Here is a 21,302-nt window from a genome sequence, read left to right on the forward strand (position 1 = left end):
ACTGAATTTCATATCTCAGTTACTACAAAATGATCACTTTTTTGAAAGAATCATACACTTTTTTTTTTTTTTTTGTAAAATATGTCGAAAATTAAATAATTCATAGAAGATGAGGCATTATTAAAAAAAATAATAATAAAGTTATTTCTGGAACTTATCTGATTAACCACATGTCTATGGGGGATTTTTTTATTTTTCACAAAGTAAAATTTGCATTTATTTTGCTGGAAGTTACCCTATAACCTCAGACAATTTATATATTTTTTTTAAAGCAGACACTAGAATAAAATGATGGTAGTTGCATTTTTTATGTTGCTTGATATTTGCACAGCCTTTTATTAAACACATATTTTAAAGGAAAAAAAAAATATAATGAATTTTAGTGCAAACAAACACAATCGAACACCCAGTTTTTTTATGTAATATAAAAGATGGGGTTGCATTTAGTAAATCAATACATGAAACATGTCAAGTCTTAAAGTTGTGTGTGCCACTAAAACCAACAAAAAAAACGATGGTACTCAAAATTCTCCATAGGTGACGCTTTAAAAACCCTTTTTTTTTTACAGGATATACATTTAGAGTTACGGATGATTTAATGCCCTACAATTTTTGCTCACACTCCAATGCTTATAGCCATACCTCACATATGTGTTGCAGTTAATGCTTACAAATACGTGTGCAGTAGCAGCTGTGATCTTGTATACCAGGACATTTAGAAATGTACCTTGGTACACAAGGGGCTAAAAACATAATTTCTAAACTATTCTAAACAAAAAAAAGTATTCTTTGTATGGCCATTGGAGAAAACTAGGAAAGGAAAGTATCTTTGTCTGCAGTATCTTTGTTGTCTGCAGCAGTTAATCCGCTTTCTCCTGAAGAAAGGTTGAGTCTTATACTTCCTTTAGTTCTTCACCAGTATATATTTTATGTTTACAATTTTGATTTTTTATTTCAGCATCAGTCTTTCCCTCAGTCACGGAATGGATTTAAAGTGGGATACAAGCTAGAAGGGATAGATCCCGAACATCCATCCTTATACTGCGTCCTAACTTCAGTCGAGGTAAGAGTGTCCATTCTTAACATTTTGTATCATGTATGGGCAGGCTGGTTGTACTGAAATCGATGGCTTGATCAACTTCAGGACAATTAGCCGGTCAAGCTTTTTTCGTGCGATCACTGCCGGCGGCTATAGCAGCTGGCAGTGATTATTGTTCTGATGGCTGGGGAACCACCTACTGTCAGAATACACGTACTGTAACATAAAGAGCATAGCAATAGTACCCACAAGAAACATACAACCATTAAGATAGGCAATTTTTATATACCCATTTTTTTTTTTTTTTTTTTGTGAAATTTCCCTAAATAAAAAAATAAAAAATGTATTAAGAAAAATGGAGACCAAAATAATAAAAATGATTTCTTGTTTGAAAATCAGTCAATACATGATGGCAATATCGTTTGTGCTCACACTGTGTGTTTTTCGAAAATGCTTTGGGATGATTTTGCTACTGGTGTAAAAATAGCATGAGACTTGAGATGAGAGTGATTTCTGTAAATAAGGTAGTTCAAGACGGCTCATGTACTTTGCAGAAAAGTTACAGTTCATGATCTTGCTTGAATTACATACACTTAATGCGATTAGCATTGGATTATACAAATGCGCATTTGTATAACTAGATGATTTTCCTACATAGTATCAGAATATTTCTAACTGCCTTATTGTCCCTATCTTCAAACTTTTTTGGCTACAGGTATCTCAAATTTATCTACTTCCCATCTGACCTATTGCAAAATTGCAAGTCATATGATGTCCTCCCGAATCGCAGTGCAATCTATCACCTGCTGCATCCACCAGACACAGCCGATGACTGATCACTGTACCGGTCTGCTGCCGCTACCATATGACTGCTATAACTAATCACAGCAGGTCACATGACAGTTGTAAGCAATGGATTTCCTTTCAAGTCATCCATTGTGTACAATTGTATTGCTAGCTGTGATTGGTTAGTGTGATCACATGGTACAGACTAGGCCAATTACAGCCCATCTGTACCATGTGATTAACTCCGATCACAACTAATCACAACAAAACAAACAAACAATCAATTTCATTCAGTAAATGCTTGCATAGAGCAATACTAAATGCATACCTGATGTGTAAAAAAAAAAAAAAAATACTGATCACTGCTTTAGAGTAGTACAATGTTGCTATGGTACCATTTTTTTTTTTTTTTTTTCTCTGGTCAACGGGTGTTAAAAAAAAAAAAAAAAAAAGAAAAGAACAAAATATAATAAAAAATAAAAAAAAATAGTTTTATTTTTGTACTGTAACCAGTCAATGTCCCTGATCACCACCACACCCATTCTATGATGATGCTGTTCTGCACTGGTGACCATATAGTAAAAAAAAAAAATCCAAAAACTTTTGACAAAAAATTAAAACTTCAAAAAAATCGCCATGCCTCTTACTAAATACCTTGGACTAACTACTTTCCAAAAAGGGGTAATTTGGGGGATATCTGTACTGTCCTCACATTTTTGGGCCACAGTAATACCCAGATGTTCAGCACAACTTAAAGAGAAGCTCCAGTCTAATTTTTAAAATTTAAAAGCCAGCAACTGCAAAAACTGTTGCTGCTTACTTTTAATAAACAGACACTTACCTGTCCCAGGATCCAGCACTGTGCTCACTCTTTGTTCCAGCTTTGTTTTCTTAACTGTGGGCACCTGGCTGTGACCGCTTACAGCTTCACAGCTAAGTGCCCACTGCGTATTGTGAATAGTCCCACAGTCTTCTGGGACCTGTGATGTGTCCCAAAAGACTGCAGGGAGGGAGGGAGGAGAACTAGGTGATCCGATCGACCGTGGGAGCAGGAACTTGTCAAAGCCAGACAGAAACAACTTGCAGAAAAGACTTGAAAGATTGGATTTTTACACATCTTGTTTTTCAAAAGGTCCAAGGTTATCGAATGCGGCTACATTTTGATGGATATCCAGATTGCTATGATTTTTGGGTTAACGCTGATTCTGTGGATATACACCCAGTGGGATGGTGTGAGAAAACTGGACACAGACTTACTCCCCCTAAAGGTAAGAAACCATAAAATGTAATTTATAACATCTCTTCTGTATTTTATTACTGTAGTTCTAGTTTAGTTGTGTTTGGACAGAAATTAAAAATGCATTTATCAGGTGTGGGATACCTTTTAAAGTCTTTACGAGGGGCCAGTATCAGTCCATTATAAGAGGGGTATGCAGAGAGGGACTGGGGGACCTGGAAAAACCAGAGGCTGCCACTATGACATTACAGGAGACATATAGCCAGACTTGTGATCCTCGCGACTTTGATGGCCTCTGTGCTCTGCATAGGGACATTCTCCTACTCCTTCATATCCTTGACTAGGAAGACTCACTTACACCAGATGCAGAGGATCTTTGAACAAGGAGAGAACGGTAGATTGTTGGCATGACTAAAAAAAGAGCATTCGCCCTCTGCTAGCATTCCATGTATAGCTAACCCTGCAGGGACTATTTTAACAGATCCGATACAGATTAACTGTAATTTTGCTTCTTACTATCGGTCTGTTTGAAGCTCTAAAGTATCTTAGAGTGACGCAGATCTGGTGGCATATCTGTAGAAAATCTACTTTCCTGTTCCTATAGCTACAAAAGTAAGTAGCTAGAGACAAACTTGAAAGGAGGTACAGATTACAGCAGTCTCCTTCCAGTTTGGGAAAACACCTGGATCGGACAGACTTCTGGCAGAATTTTTCATGACATATACTGAGGACTTAGCCTCACACTTCCATGCAATGCTGCAATGTTTGTTGGAGGTGAGCAATTGTGGTTGTGGTGCCCAAAACTGGAAACAACCCAGAAATCTGCTCTTTATATCATCTCATTTACTTTAACGTGGATGCTAAACTCCTCACAAAGATTCTAGCCTGCTGCCTGACCTTTGTTATTCCAGCCTTGGTACATGCTGACTAATTCGGATTCATGTTAGGTAGGGCTACCAACATCAATATTTGTAAAATATTTACATACGTGGCCATGGCTTCCCCGGACCGCCTGGGAGTGGTGGCTTCACTGGATACTAAAAAAGCATTTGACTCCTTAGAGGGCGGTTCTATAGAAATTTGGATTTGGTCCCTAATTTATCTTGTGGATGAAGGATACTATATCTGAACTGTTCACTCTCCGATGGGGTACAAGGTAAGGGTGCCCTTTTTTCCGGAGTCTGTTCAAAACTGGTGTTGGAACCCCTCTGCAAAGGTTTCTCTCCTTATATGCTGAGGAAACCCTCTTGTATCTTCGTGATGCCTCTTCCTCTCTCCATCAAGCCCTTATTATTATAGAAGAATTAGGCTCCTACCCCAGGGTTAGAATTACCTGGGATAAACCTGTTCTATTTCCACTACATCTTTCCTGCCCCAAGATTGGTACGTTCACTCCTCTTTATTGGGTGGATGAATTAACCTACCTACTTCTTGAATACTAACCACTTGACTCCCAGGCTAATTGTGACCCTTCTCACTTATATGTAAAAATCAACATTTTCGATTTTTATGCTAAAAAAATAGACCCCCAAACATATATATAATATTCTTTTTTTTTTTTTTTTTTTTTTTAGCAGAGGCTCTAGACTAGAGAGTAAACTGGTGGGTGTTGCAATTTTATGTCACACGGTATTTGTCTAGTGGTTTTTCAAACGCAGTTTAAAAAACAAAAAACAAATGTGTGTTGCATTTGCGCATAATCACATGGAACAGGGGCCCTTGTGTGTTGTTTTTTTTTTGTTTTTACACTTTCCCTTTTTAATTGTTTTTTTAATCAACTTTATTGCTATCACAAGGAATGAACAACATCCCTTGTAATAACAATAAGCATGACAGGTCCTCTTTATAGAGAGATCTGGAGTCCATTAAACCCCAGATATTTCCTCTGGCCTCCAAAACATCTGATCAAACCAAGAACCAAGATTGGTTTGATGCTTATATAAGTCGGTAATAGCTTGTAAACATCAAACCGGAAGTGACAAAATCCTTACTGCTTCTGGTTGTTGACATCATAGAAGATGGGTAGGAAATTCAGTTTCCTTCACTTTTCCTAGGGAATGTGACCAAAGCAGTCACATCGTTAATGGTTTTCCCCATCGGATGGGAGAGCCCGATAAGGGTGGTGGGAGGGGGGGGGGGGCCTTCTGCCGCCTCTAGAAGTGATTGAGTGGCTGTAAAGCCACTCAAATCACTGCTACATTAAAAAGCATTGGCTGCTGAAGATATTGATACTGGGATGTGTGCGTGCAGCTGCTGGCATCGCTCCGATTATAACCACTTCAATCTGAGGACTTCATATGACATCCACCCTTGGAGAAGTGGTTTAGGTTTGTTTGAGTATTGTTTGAGTAATAGGTAGAGACTTATTACCCAAAAAATTTAGCTTAAGATGTACATTTATGGTGATCTCTCCCCAGTGGGTAGATTGAATCTCCTCAAAATTATTTTCCAACAACTTTTCCGGGAACACTCCTGTGCCTATCACTATACATTTCTTTAGATTTATGGCATTACCCTTTTTCATTTATTTTGGTTTGGAGGGTCCCTTGCTTGGCGAAGATGACACTTCAGCTACCACTTTCCTATGGTGGACTTGCCATTTCTATTTTCCAAATTGATTACTGTGTTAGTCACTGTCAGGTGGTGCCTCTCTCAGCCCAAGGATAATCCAGTGGTGACAATTGAAGTAGCTATACTGGGTTCCTATGCTACCCTTAGTAATCTGGTGTACTGGAGCCTTCGACCCCATGTCTAAATCAAGTACTTGATGGGCACTACGTTATGAACCTTGAAATCTTGCCAGAGCAAAATATCACACCCTGTCCGCTTACTCACTGCATACTCCCCTGTGGAGTAACCCCTGCCTTTCCTCAACTTCACGGTTTGCCGTATTTCCACCAGTGGGCAGTTAAAAGGGTCATCACATTGAAACATATTATGGTGGATAGGATGCTACTGCAATTAATGCCCTGAAATCCAAACTTTCACTTCCTAACCAAATGTTCCTCTGGTACCTGCAGCTGTAGCATGTGGTGGCAAATTGATTCCCGTCGCCCCTGACTTTAGAATCAGACCCTTTGGAGAAATTGCACACCTCCTAAAGTGATATGGAAGCCTTTGCCTGCTATATATCTGCATCTATCTCTAGCTTATGTCACCAAATTGGAGCCTAACTACCAGAATTAGACAGATGACTTACCTAATCTTTTTGAGGATGATTGGAAGGACTGTGTGGGAACCTACATTACTTACATGATGGCGAGAGACAGATTTGTTCAACTTAAATTTCTTCATAGGGCTTATTACACTTCATAACATCTAGCCAGTATGACTTCTAGCTCCTTGTGGTGCCTCCATGGGTATTTTTCTCAACGTTGTGTGGACCTTGCCCTCTCTGTGAACCTTCTGGGAGTCAGTGGTGGAGGTCCTTAGGCCAGCCATAGACTGTTAGATCCCAGCTGGTTCGGCAGGAACCAGCCGGGATTCGAACCATGTTTGGGCAGGTTGAATGTATCAAGTTGATAGATTGATCAACTTAGGAACATCTAGCCTGCCGGATTTACTTGCGATTATTGCTAGCGGTTGCTATAGCAGCTAGCAATAATCCTGGCGGGGATGTCTTCTGTTGGTGCAGGAAAAAATTTGCACAGTCTATGGCTACTTTTAGTGACGTGTGTGACTTGCAGCTGGAATTAGGGCCCCCAGATGTTAGTGCCAGGAAAGATTGATGATTTGGAGGTGAGCCGATATGTTAAACTTGTTTATTTTCTACACTGTGTTCTATGCATAAAGAGATATCTTGATTCAGCTGGCCACTCCTCCTACTGCTGCCTGGAAGCCCACCATTAACAAAGTCGTCCTGTATAAATTGACTTTTATAAAAGTTAGAATTGCCCAAGGAAATTCAACAAAATTTTTGTTAGCCTGGATAGATGCCTAGGGTACTTAGAAATGTTACATGAGGTGTGGCCTTTGGGAAGCCACTTGGCTTTCTTTTCTCCATGCTCTGGTCAATTCCTTTGAGCTCTGCTCTGTGGATCCCCCAGATGGACTCCCCAACCCCTTCCCCTTACCTCCTCTGCTTTCCCTCTCTCTTCTCCTCCCACTTTTTTTCCCCCCTACCTTTGCTCTCCTCTCTGTGCGCTTTAACCTGCGGTGGTTACTATCCAAAGATGATTATCCTCTGCTTCGCTCCTGTGAATCTCGGTAGTGAATATTTATCTCTTTTGAATGATCGAGGAAAAAAAATGCATTCGTATTTCAAGATTTCACACTAATGTTTGATGGTTTCTTACATTTTTGTTTTCAGGTTATAAAGATGGAGAGTTTAGCTGGCCTTCCTACTTAAAGCAATGCAAGTCACAGGCTGCTCCAAAGACATTATTTAAAAGTTATAACACGGTGAGATAACCTAAATACACCAGTTTGCTTTAGCTGATATGCGTTTGTAGTTTGAGCACATGGTGCTGTGCCTGTGGCTGCATTTAAAGTCCGCCTGAACCTTCGTTTAAATTGGCTGAATTAATTTCAGGTGCATTAAAACACAAGTGTTTTCATGTATTACAGTTTGTTTACTTTCTAAAGCAGCCACCGCCTAAATAGATAAGTCAGTCCTCTGCCAGCAGCAGAAGAGTGGGACCTTTGCGCTCTGTGGGGAAGCAGTAGTTTCTCTGCAGAAGACTGACATGCTCCCTACAGCGTCAGACCTATAGTTTTGATTTGGCAGGGGGTGTGTTAGATCTCTGCTTCCCTATTGAGAGCATGGGTCCCATTCTGCATCCTGCTGGCAGAGAACATGCTTTTCTACTTTATAAAGAAAACCAACTGTAAGACTTTGCACACCTTTGTTTTTGATGCACCTGGAATAAGCTCAACACAACATCTTCAAGTTTACAATTTCTTGGCACAGTCTTTCTCTTCATGGTTTATTAAGAACTAGTTCACACACAGCGCAGTGGCTAAATGCTATTACTGCTAGGGCACTGTTTGCACTGCAGTGCAGCCTGAAGGTACAATGCAGTGAGCTGCTGTAAAATGCACACATGCTGCATTTACAACAGCACACAGGTAGGCACTGCATGTCACCCCAGCACAGCGCACCAATCTGCTGTGTGGAGACATGAAGTGTGTGATACATGAACACACGCATCACCCACCCCCTCATCGCGGCTCCCTACAGTCGAAAACTGACAACTGCCAACACGCTAACTGTGAACAGGCCAGAGAAAGGAATTTTTAATATTTTTTATTTTTTTTGCATTCCTTTGATTTTGAATGTTTTTAAATACTATAATAGCATCAGACAATTACAGTTTTAATTAGCAGCACACTATGTTTAGGCTGCAGTGGCCCATGCAAGCTGAAACTAATTTTTTTTCTAGCTTGCATGTGCTCTTTATGTCATAACGGATATAATGATCACATGATCATGAATTACTCTGCTTCAAATACTTGCTAAGCAACTCAAGCTGGGTCATCCACAGCAGGAACTTCTCCAGTAGGGATTCGTGTTTTTTGTTTTGATGAGATAAATCATTTTTAAGTATTGTGCCCATTCATCTTTTTTTATTAAACAGTTTTTGGTGTAAACATTATTTAGTTCATGTTTTGTACTTATTTGTTTACAGCCAATAACCCCCTCTGGTTTCCGTGTGGGTATGAAACTAGAAGCTGTGGATCGGAAGAATCCTTCATTATTGTGTGTGGCTACAATTTCAGATATTGTGGAGAACAGACTACTTATTCATTTTGATAACTGGGACCACAGTTATGATTACTGGTAACAGCCATCTTTTTTTTTTCTCTCTTCTAAAATTCAATTACACTTTACCTGGCTAGTCTTTAACAGACTAAACACATATTCCAGGGAACCAGTTGCATAGAACACTTGCTCCTATTCTGATCCATGACTACAGTGTTCTACAAAAGCACATTTTTTAATTTCGTTCATTGACAGACACAGCTCCTGGTATTCATAACCATTGGGGTATACTGCCCCCTACAGGAGTAGGAAACTAGGCAGAAAATAATTCTGGCTACACCCATGAGCAGTCCTAGCGGGTATACTTCCCCTGTCTTTTATAGCCACTCAGTTTTTTTTTCTGCCTAGTCAGGAGTAAGGACCTAGTTTCTTGGTGGGATCTTTGGTCCTGGCAACATTTTTTAGATAGGACATTTTTTCGTCCTGGATTTTTCCTGTGAGATCTACAATCAACTGCCGGACTGGATAATCTAGATTCAGTGGTCACCCCAGTCTGGCCAGCGAGAGCGCGCAGACCTCAGCCCTGCGCTAGGTCGGCCGTGACATAGCCCCACTGGACGGGGGCTGGCCTGCAAGTTACACACCTTGCAAGGTCGCATACGACCGGGTCTCGGCCCCGAGTCGCAGCGTCCCTCCTGGCCTACAGCCCCCCATTTAGATGGAGAGGGGTTCTGTCTGGAGCGGTGCCTGCCTGGTTCCTGGTATGGTGAGTAGCTGTCCCCCCCTCTCCACCTGGAGGGTTTTGGGGTGGACGTGGGCCCCTCCTTCCCGCAGGCTCCCCCTTGCCGAGTCCCTCACCTGCCCCCCCCTCCAACGACCTTTGGCCACACTCTCCCTGGTGAATAGGTTTCTTCAGGGTGTCGGACATTCGGTCCCTCCAATGTGGACGCCTTGGGATTTCAATTTGGTGCTTTCAGCCCTACAGAAGCCTCCCTTTGAAAATATTCGGGGGATTCCCCTGCTTACGCTGTCCCAGAAGGTGGCCTTTTTGGTGGCTATGATTTCTGCGCGCAGGGTGTTGGAGCTGGCGACGTGATCCTGTTGTTCACCTTATCTGGTGATTCACAGGGATAAGGTGGTTCTTTGCCCCTGTAAGTCGTTCCTTCCAAAGGTTGTCTCTGATTTTCATTTGAATGAAGACATTGTGTTGCCTTCCCCGTGTCCCAGGCCTATACATCCAAAGGAAATTGCCTTGCATGCCTTGGATGTGGTCAGGGAAATTTACGGAGAACCTGGCAGCTATGAAGTCTTTCAGGAAATCAGACTCGATTTGTGCCCACGGACGGACCTCGAAAAGGGTTGCCTGCGTCCTCTTGGACCATTTCTAGATGGATCAGACAGACGGTGATTCAGGCCTATTCCATCAGGGGTGAGATTCCTCCTTTCCCGGTCAAGGCGCAATCTACTAGGGAGCTTAGTGCCTCCTGGCACTACTGTCATCAGGCGTCAGTGACACAGGTTTGCAAGGCAGCCATATGGTCATCGGTGCACACTTTTACAAAGTTTTTTAAAGTGGATGTGTTGGCATCTGCGGATGCTTCCTTTGGCCGCAAGGTTTTGCAAGCTGCTGTTTAACAGGACCTGATTCTTTTTGAGGGTGTGTTGTTTTTTTTCAGGTAAGCTCCAGTTGTTTGGTTGAGCTCCTGTTGCCTGGTTAGCTAATGTTTAGCCTTGGGAATTTTTTGTTGTTCCCACACCTCATGTTTAACACTGCTTTGGGACATCCCAATGGTTATGAATACCAGGGGCTGTGTCTGTCAATGAACGAAAGAGAAAATGGGACTTTTGACTTACCGTAAAATCCATTTCTCTGATGCTCATTGACAGCCACAGTACCCACCCCTCTGTGGAGCTATAATTCTCCTGACACTGCTTGTAACAAATGGCTATAGCAGAGAGAGGGAGTATACCCCCTGGGACTGCCCTTGGGTGTAGCCAGAATAATTTTCTGCCTATTTTCCTGTAGGGGGCAGTATAACCCATGGTTATGAATACCATGAACTGTGTCCGTCAATGAACATCGGAGAAATGGATTTTATTGTAAGTCAAAAATCCTATGTTTTTATGTTTATTTTGGCAATAGCTCCACCTAGACTGAAGAATGGTTATCTGGGGAGGGAGACCACTACAGTACTAGTTGTGAGCTTGTGTTGTGAAAAAGACAAGCCCACTACACAAGCTAGCAGCACTCCTCTCCGGCAACTAAGTCAGACCCACCTGCTATTGCGGGGAGATGAACTGGAGTAGTAGATGCTGGCTTTTGTTTTTTGAACATCGGCTCTTATCTACAGTGTGCTGTCATTTTTTTCTTTAGTCCCTCTTCCTTCAATAGAGAGGGGGCATCCTGGTGGAGAAAGGTATTCAGATCAGACCAAGCTCTTGCTCCTCTGCCAAGCTATACTTTGGCACAGCGGGAACTCGATCAGGACAGTGAATGCAGAGCAGTGGAAGTGGGAGGCGTCATCCTGAGTCCTGACCTCTCCATCATCTCCTACAGGGCACTACCTGGCAATTTCGGGTGCAAATTTTAAAAAGGGGGTGTTTGTGTGTGTCTATTTTTAATAACGCTCAATTACAATATGGGTTGTGCAGCAGCTGTATATGCTATATTTTTATCATTTTGTTGTGTGTTTTTTTTTTTTTTTTTTTACCCACAAAAGAGGAGTTACCCTTTAACCACTTTAAGACCGGAAGGATTTGCCCCCTTAATGACCAGGCCATATTTTGCGATTCGGCACTGCGTTACTTTAAAGGACAATTGCGCTGTCTTGCGACGCTGTACCTAAATAAAATTTATGTATGTTTTTTTCCCCACAAATAGAGCTTTCTTTTGGTGGTATTTGATCACCTGTGCGGTTTTCATTTTTTTTATTTTTTGCGCTATAAACATTTTGAATAAAAAAACAATATTTTTCACATTCTGCTATATAACATTCCAAAAAAAAAAAATTTAAAAATCAAACTTTTTTTAACATTTTAGGCCAATTTGTACTCTGCTACATATTTTTGGTAAAAAAGAATTGCAATAAGCTTATTTTGATTGGTTTGCGCAAAAGTTATTGTGTCTACTAACAACGGGAAAGATTATGTCATTTTTATTGTGGTTATTATTTATTTATTTATTTTTTTTTACTAGTAATGGCGGCGATCTGCAATTTTTTTTGCGCGGCTGGGACATTGCGGAGGACCCCTAACTGACATTTTTGACACTTTTGGGGTTACGAGAGACACTACTACAGTAATCAGTGCTAAAAATTTGCACTGTTACTGTAATAATGCCATTGGCAGGGAAGGGTTTAACCCTGTGGGTGACCAAGGGGTTAAATGGGAGCCTAGGGGAGTGATACTAACTGTGGGGGGCGTGGCTTCTGAAATGACCATAGAGACATGTGATCCTATATAGAAGGATTACATGGGCTCTATGATCATTCCTGGGAGAGAATGGTCAGCTGTGTTTTACAACCGCTGACCGTTCTTCTCTCTCAGCGGGGAACGATCGCAGGTGTCAGGCGGCAATCGGAGCCGCCTGCCCGCTGCATCCGCTTCCCCGCTGACGAGTGGGGGGGGGGGGAGCGTGCCGCTGGCGGCGCGTGCTCGCCCCCAGCCTCCTGCTTGCAAACGACGTATAGCTACGTCAGTTTGCCCAGGTGCGGCTGCCTACGCAGTATAACTCCAGCGGGCGGTCTTAAAGCGGTTAAATTTAATAATTAATGATTGCAATCCCAAACATTTTGCATGTATGTATGAACTACCAAATCTTTACACTTTACTGACCTTGTAATTAATGATTGGTTAACCCCTAAATTTAAAGTCTATTTTGCGGACATTTCTGTATTTCATGAAGGATACAATAACATGATTTTATGATGGGGTTTGCCATTTTGGGAGGATCTCACTGAATATCTTTATTTCCTAGGTGTGATGCTAGCAGTCCATATATCAGACCTGTTGGGCATTGTAAAGAACTTGGGATACCTTTGACTCCTCCACCAGGTAAAGCATTCTGGGTATATCTTTTCAGCCTATTTGAAGAAAACAAGTATACTAATATGAGGCCCCTTTCACACTTATGCGACCTAAAAGTTGCGAGATTTTACTGTGTTTTTGCCACTTTTTTGACTGGACTTGAAGCTATGTCTATGTCTATGGACCTCAAAATGCATTAAAATCAGGCCAAAGTAGTGCATGGACTACTTTTGAAGTCGTATAGATATGGACGGTACTCATTGGAAATCATGGAGTATGACTTGTCATGCAACTTTGCAGTCCCAAATCGCAGGACAAGTCGCGCAAGGGGCCTAAAGTGCATTTCCACTTTTGCAGTCACATTTTGAGAAAACCCCACTATATTTTTTTGTGTTCCCATTTACAATTCCTGGTGCTTGTTTGGAACAAGCATTGGGCAGAGACTGCAAACTGTTCTGAACCAATTTTAAATGAGCAGAAACAAAGTCTGTCTCCATTGACAAAGAGAGACATCTGAGTTTCCCCTCATTAGCCTACAATGCCGAAACCCACCTTCGCAATCTTTTAACTCTTAGGACACACAGGGGGAGATTTACAAAAACTGTGCACACAGAATCTGGTGCAGCTGTATGTAGTAACCAATCAGGTTCTAACTTCAGCTTGTTCAGTTAAGCTTTGACAATGAAACCTTAAAGTTGATTGGTTAATTTATAAAGCTGCACCAGATTCTGTGTGCACCAGTTTTAGCAAACCTCCCCCACAGTGTTTCAAAACCTAGTCACAGCTGTTAATGGGATCTGGGACCACAGTAAAGACAGGGTTAATTATGATAAACATTAATTCCCCAGCCTAATTTGGCTGTTATATGTGGTTTCAATCCTGGGATGTGGGGTGGACTTCCCAATCACATAGGTTTTATTTTTTTTTTTTTGTTCCAAATGTTTTACTATTAAGACATTGACACATTTGACCACATAGTATGTGATCACAGATCAGGTACACAGAGATAATAAAGATTAAATTATATAAATGTTAAAACACATTGGGGCATGACGTGATCATTATCGTTAAAGAAATAAATCCCAATTGCCTGTCAATGCTAGCCAATACATACAGTACCCTAACCACTTCTGGACCAGAAGGTTTTACCCCCCTTAACCTCCCTGGCGGTATTCCCAAGTGTGGCTCGGGGTTAACTTTCAGTGCCAAAAGCGGTAACCCCGAGCCACACTCTGGATTACCCCAGAATGTTACTGCCATTCCCTGCGCTCCCCCGCCGTCCTCCCCAGCATCCTCAGTCTCTCCCCGCTCTGTGCATGGTCGATTTCTGGCATTTGCCTACCGGCTCCCTCCCTGTGAGCGTTGCGATGCAGGGGGGTGGAACCGGCGGCAAATTCAAAAGTGTAAAAACACTAAATGACATGATACAAAGCTGTGATCCTAACTGATTACACTGTATCATGCCATTTCACCACAGGATTGCACCTGGTGACTTTTCCAGTGCCCTGCCTGCGCTTTTCCAGTGCTTTGTGCCTGGAAAATTTTGAACGACCATGGCATCCAAAAAGCCTTTTTTATTTTGCGCAAAAGTGCTTTTAGATGAACTGGAAAACAGCGACAGCGAAACGGAGTTACTTGAAGAACTGAGCGATAGCTATTCGTGGGAAAATTCGTCATCAGGTACAGAAAGTGATGACAGCGACGATTCTGATGTCTCTTTCTGGCACATAGCTTGTGGAATTTGGGAAGTATATCAAATGATTCTTCAGAATTTGCAACGGAGCTATGTGCCAGAAAGAGACATCAGAATCGTCGCTGTCATCACTTTCCGTACCGGATGACGAATTTTCCCACGAAACGCTATCGCTCAGTTTTTTAAGTAACTCAGTTTCGCTGTCGCTGTTTTCCAGTTCGTCTAAAAGCGCTTTTGCACAAAGAACGATATTGGGACGCCATGGTCATTCTCAAAGCACAAAGCAGTGGAAAAGCACAGGCAGGGCACTGGTGAAATTCTGTGGTGAAATGGCATGATACAGTGTAATCCGTTAGGATCACAGCTTTGTATCATGTCATTTAGTGTATTTACACTTTTGAATTTGCCGCCGGTTCCACCCCCCTGCGTCCCAACGCTCGCAGGGAAGAGAACCAGAAGACAGGTGCCGGCATCGGCCGAGCACACAGCGGGAGGACGGTGGGGGATCGCAGGGGAAGGTGAATTTTAAAATGTAAAACAACAGATTTCTATGCAAAACAATGTACTGCTTTTAGCACAGAAATCTGGACATAAGCAGACCGCCAGGAATGTTAATGACCAGGCCATTTTTTTATACGGCTCTGCATTATTTTAACTGACAATAGCGTGGCTGTGTGACGCTGTACCCAAATAAAATTGATATCCTTTTTTTTCCCCCTCATATAGATTATTTGATCATCTCTGTGATTTTTATTTTTTGCATTATAAACAAAGAGCAACAATTCTGAAAAAAATAAATTGTTTTTACTTTCTGCTATAAAACACAGCCAATAAAAAAAAAAAAACACCTAACTGACACTTTTGAGGGGACCAGTGACATTACTACAGTAATCAGTGCTAAAAATATGCACTGATACTGTACTAATGACACTGGCAGGGTTAACACCAGGGGCGATCAAAGGGTTACATCTGCACTGCATGAGCATCATGGGAAATGTAGTTCCAAAACATCTGGGGTGCCAAGGTTCGCCATCACTGCACTAGATGAACACAGAGACCTGTGTTCCTGAATATCAGGAACACAGGATTTCTGTGTTCATCTGTGACAGAATGGCTGTTTGTCGTGTTTACATAGGCAGACCGCCGTTCTGTCACTATGGGGAGTGATCGCGGGTGGCCGGTGGACATCGTGTCCGCCAGATCTGCTGATTGGCTCCCCCTCTTGCCAATCAGCGCGCGCGTGCCCCCACTGGCTATTGCACGAAGTGACGTACAGCTACGTCATTTTGCGCAATAGAGCCGACCTGCCGCAGTAAAACTACGGCGGCTGGTCAGCAAGTGGTTAAAGCAAAATTTCATGTTGATAGGGTGCTGTAGCAGAATGCTAGAAAAAGTTGCAAGAGTGAATTTACAGGCTGTGTACATACAGGATAGCTTATCCCTCAACAATGGCACTGTAGGTATTGACGATAACCAGGAGAAGTTGATGAGAATTCCTCTCTCCATATGAAAAGGTTTAAACATGGGCGGGGAGAGGGAAAGAGTACCCAGAGGCTGTCAGAAACAGGTGGCATGGTTCAAAGAGTTAGGTCTAGAGTTTATTCATTCTGTTTTTACTAAGCATTCGTTGACTGTGGCTGGCTGTTGGCATTCGCCTTTTTTTAAATTTCTTCCATTCTGGCCACATGCTGTAATTTTCAGACCACTTTCAATCTCCTTTGACCAAATGCAACCTTTAACCAGTAGTTTAGGCCATCTGCATGATATTATCGCAGTTGTTAGCAGTATAAAGATTACAGCTTTTTTTAATTAAAATATTAAACATGTCATACTTACCTGCACTGTGTAAAAGTTTTTCACAGAGCAGCCCGATCCTCTTCTTTTGGTAATAACGCATCTTCCAACTATGTCTGCAAGTATCTGGCAAAGCAACCTGGGAGTGGGACGCAGCTGAATCCAAACCCCTGTAGGAAAGTCCCTGGTAAATAATGCCTGTCCCTCTGTTGTCAGAGTGTGGTGCAATTTGCTCCATTTCTCTCCCTTTTTTACAGTTTGCATGGGCCTCACATCATGAACCCTACTACGGCACCTCTATTCAAGGAGGACCCACTCCAGGAATTGGCCTGAAGTATGGACGTCCAAGAGTCCTGCTAAGTCCAGCCTTTTATGCAGCCTGTCCAGATGCCTCAACTGGTTACAGAACAGAATGTTCAGGTGGCATCCTCTCGTTCGGCTCTTCCAGCTGCTGCCTCTGGCTCATCAGTTAGGTTATGCCTCTTCAACTCTGCATATAGTGCTTCCAGCATGCCTCTCTGGTGAACCATCCCCCTACAGTGGGTTCCTACAGGCATACATTTCAAACTGCAACTGAACAACTTTTACATGGGCCTTCAACCACACTTTTGATAGACCTGGCCGAACCGTCTCTATTGACGCTGCTCTTCTTCACTTACGATAGTATAACTGACAGGGCTCTTCTACTCCTCTACCACCACTGTCGGCCAGTATGTAATACACTTCCTCATCCTTTCCTCAATGCTGTCCTGGAATAATGAGGCCCTAATTGATGAGTAATGGTAGGGCCTGAATGCACTTACCTCCTCTCAATTCCTGAGTCTAAAGCCATGGAATAGTACATTTCCAACAATCTTTAAAATTTATTTATTTGCCTCTCTTCATCCCCAGCAGATGCAGCATGTTGTTGTTTTTTTTTTTTTTTTTTATACAGAATAAGATCGGAGTCTCTCAATCTTTGCATTTACTACCATAAACTGAATAACATAATTTTAAAGAACAGTTACCCTCCTCCACCCATCATCAAATTATTAGACCATCTTCATGGGGCAAAATCTTTTTCAGAACTCGAGCTTGTAGGGGCTTACGACCTTAATCTGTGCTGGAGATGAATGGAAGACTGCCTTCAATACCAGAGACGGAAACTATGAATATCTGGTAATGCCCTTTGGTCTGTCCAAAGCCCTGGCACACTTCTAGCATTTTTGTTAACCACATCTTTAGAGATCTACGCTACAAGTCTATGTCAGTACACTTGTATGATATTTTGTTCTCTTCTAAACTCTCTTCCCATCATTGTCACATCCATGCTGTTCTCCAGCAGCTTCCAGCCAACAGCATTTATGCAAAGATAAAGAAATGCATTTATGAAGTTTGTGAAGTGCCATTCCTAGGATACATCATCCTGTTAACGGGTTTGCGCATGGACTTCTCCAGAGCGTCCTCAATATTGCATTTGCCCCTACCCATGAGCCTTAAGGCCACCCAGCGATTATTGGCATTCTCCAATTATTATTTTCCATTTTTTTTATTACAGATATGCTGTGTATATAGCGCAGACAATTTACACAGCATTTTACATATTCATTGTACATTCACATTAATTCCTACCGTTAAGGAGCTTATAATCTCTTTATCACACATGCATTTATAGGCATCTTAAGACATCTTAGACATCCCTAGACCTCTTTCTGTCAATAAATGACATGGCTGTGCAGGCGGAGCCCCGCACAGACATGCTGTATTAAAAATGTAACCGCGGGTGCAGAGAGAGGATCCCCCACCTGCTGTCACAGGGCGTTGAGGGGGATGAAGCAGGGGTCCTGCATAGTAACAGATTATATGTTACATTCTGAATGAATACGGGTGTAACACATAACATGTGCTTATCCTTTAAAACTCTTTGCTAATAAGTGCAATTTTTAATTGTTTCAGTAGATGTCACTGTTTGCATGTTTATGGTACTCTTCACAGATTGAAGTTTGGTTTATTGAGCAGGGTGGTATAGGCTTTAGGTTGCGTCTCTGTTTACTATATGTATAAAATGTCCCTGATTTTTATATTCTTAAGGGTTTCATTTTTCTGATACAACATCAGTGTCGAACAAACTAAGATTTGTGTCCTGAAATACCAGGGGGCTAACTCTATACTCAAGTGGTCATTGATTTTCAATTTCTTGTTAAAAAGAAAAAAAAACAATAAGACTTAAGGGAATGCACTTGATGTGCTTTAAGACCCTGGCCCTCAAAAAGCACTTGGTGGCAAAAACATTTCTGGCTTCCTCTCCTACCCAAGAGGAGAACCTATTTTGCTCACGAAAAGTCTCCAATTCCACATACCAGATATTACATTTAATCCTATAGACCACTTATATAATTCTTAAACTGTCTTTGCCAGAGCTCATATTTACTCTGATTGATGTTTATATTCCACCTCACACCAACTCCTACCCCTTTCACAAATCTTATCTTTGAGGCACTCCCCTTTTCTGACAGCCTTTTGCTAGTAATCAGGGACTCTAAAGCAGGTCTAGAACATGAGGCTGATCCCTTGGAAGGCAGGAACAGACCCAGTCCTTGGTATTTTGAACTGAATCACTAGATTGGAGCTTTTTCATTTATGGCATTGGAGGCATCCAGGAGAAAATAAATATTCAAGCTGCTCAGACGTCCACGGTACACTATCCTGTATTGACCTGGCATTTGGGACTGCCCCTCCTTCCCTCCCCCTCATTTCTTCTGGTAGTCGGGTGCTCAAATTTTTTCCACGGTTTCTTGTTTGTGCCAGTCTTCTGGTGCTTCGATTGGCATGTGTAGGGGTCAGTCATGCTCTGGCAGTGTTTTAAAGGGAAAGCCATTTGGTTATTTTGTGTCTTGTTCACTCCTGTAGGAAATCCTATAGGAATATGGAGCTGTTACTTTAGTGTTGGCATAAGCCGACATTCCCCTTAGCTGAGTGGCCAGCTGGGTTACAGGTTCCCAGATTCCTTCATTAGGTAGGGAGGTACCTCTGCAATGGTTCCCATATGGATCAAATTGGCTCTGAATCTCTGCCCTTACCTGGTATCGCCACAACCCTCGCCACGACTGCTCTCAAGAATTCTCACTAGCCTGGAAAGCCATAGAGATACATTCTCCCCTTTTGTGGAAGGATGATGTGTTGGAGGAAATTCCTTTGGAGGAGGAGGAAGAAGTGGAAGCCGTTGAGCATCAGGAATCCTCTGTAGATGTGTTCCCTTGGGAGGAATCTCAGGGTCCAGGTTGTCTCAGATACAGAAGGCCAGGGTGTGCTCCTTTGGCGGATGCATTGCACAAACCCTAAGTTGCCGCTTCCTGAATCTTCTTCTTCACCTAAAGTCAATGGTTTTGGGTTCTGGTGGCCGCAAAAAATTCTCAAAACATTTTCTGTGCACACTCACTGTGCAAGAAGAAATGTATCCTGATTAGGCTCGTCTGGAGAAGGTGTTTTCACCACTGAAATGGTTTGCTCACGTGTACTGCATGGAGCAAGAATTCTGCAATAAAATGGGGCTAGCTGGCAGTTAAACTGGTTATTTCCAATTGGAATAAGTCTCTGAATGTCCCAGTGGATGAGGCCCCAGTCTTTAAAGATGCCACAGAATAAAGTTTGGAAGTCCTCTTAAAGGCATTATTCTCTCCAGTGGTAGTGGCTCTGCAGTCTGTGGTGGTTGCTGTTGGAGTGTGCCTAGCCCTAGGCAAAACAGATGCTCGGTTTCAGAGAATCTGATCTGGAAGACCCTGCCATTTGGCAGCTATTGGAAGATTTTCCAAAAGCCTCAAGCGTCTCTGTAGATGCCTTAGAGAATTCCATAAGGCAGCTTTCATGAGTGGGCACTGTGTCTGTCTACATGAGAAGAATCCTTTTAAATGTCAGTTACATTTGTGGCACATTTGAGGGTGGACGCTTATTTGGACCATACTTGGGTGACTCCATCCAGAAGGTAACACTGGGGAACAGTACTCTTACCACTTGAGGTGAAGGTTATAGGTCAGACTCCAGTAACTCCTTGGAGTCCAAGAGGAGTTCCTTTCATTAACAACCAGCCTCAAGCTCCAAACAAAAGCTCACATCCCAGGTTTGAAAGAACTGGGGCTCCATGCCCTACAGTTCTGGAGGCAAATCCTCCTCTCAGTGAAGGGATGCCTCCACTCTCGAGTGAGAAGATGCTGAACGGCTTTTGTGGCCACTTGAAGATCTCTGATAATTGGGTCAGCAGCATGGTGTCCAGAAGATGAAATTTCTTTATCGTACATTACGGGACACAGAGCTGGTAATAACTATTTAGGTTATACGCCACCTACAGGTGGATGGACACTGGCAACCAATAGACAGGAAGTTCCTCCTATATAACCCCTCACATACAGGAAGAACATCAGTTTTTTCGCCAGTGTCTAAAAGGTGAAGGTCGCTGTGGAGAGGTGCTACACATTTGTTGTTTCAAAGAAGAAGAAAGAAGATTATGCTATCATACCCCAATCAAAGATCACTGGATCTAAGGGGTTAGCTATCGGAGCCATCTAAAAATAGTCTATGGACTAAAAATATGGTACCCGAGCCTCGGGTAGCAGATACAAGGTTTTGCCTGTAACGCTGTCCGTTTTTTAGGCGCTGGACCCTGGGATCCGGACCCTTGGAACACCAAACCCCAAAGGCACTCCGTGCAGGTTGCTCTACAGGTCCAAAGCCGTGGCCCCTCTTATATAGGGGACCCAGTCTTTGAAGGTCTTTAAGATCATGCTCACCGTGAGGAGTGAAGATTGGAATCTTGCTTATAGCAGTTTCCTGCGCCAGGACTGGTGAGTCCATTTAAAATATTTACACAGCAAACAAAAATCTTAAAAGGTTAAAATTGCAAAATTGGAAATAATTTATGCACTGTTCCCTTTAATAAGATTACAGAGAATTTTGCCAAGTGTATTTTGGCTTGTATTTACATGGTAGCAGGTTTATGCAAATTATGTTTAGAGCATATTGTTACACTGTGTTTCTTACCCTGTGCCGATTA

The 21,302-nt window shown here is 42.2% G+C and overlaps 1 protein-coding gene across 3 annotated transcripts in view; it reads left to right on the forward strand.

The window, feature by feature from the left end:
* LOC309547783 (lethal(3)malignant brain tumor-like protein 3) overlaps nucleotides 1-21,302 on the forward strand; it is a 109,472-nt gene that overhangs the window by 29,823 nt on the left and 58,347 nt on the right. For all 3 annotated transcript variants that reach the window (XM_082247771.1, XM_082247772.1, XM_082247773.1), the window contains 5 exons: nucleotides 959-1,063; nucleotides 2,958-3,093; nucleotides 7,372-7,463; nucleotides 8,690-8,841; nucleotides 12,740-12,816. In XM_082247771.1, coding sequence (XP_082103897.1) covers nucleotides 959-1,063; nucleotides 2,958-3,093; nucleotides 7,372-7,463; nucleotides 8,690-8,841; nucleotides 12,740-12,816 — 562 coding nt within the window. The remainder of the gene's footprint in view (nucleotides 1-958; nucleotides 1,064-2,957; nucleotides 3,094-7,371; nucleotides 7,464-8,689; nucleotides 8,842-12,739; nucleotides 12,817-21,302) is intronic.

Source organism: Pelophylax lessonae (assembly GCF_965119305.1).
Source record: "Pelophylax lessonae genome assembly, chromosome: 2".
NCBI lineage: Eukaryota > Metazoa > Chordata > Amphibia > Anura > Ranidae > Pelophylax > Pelophylax lessonae.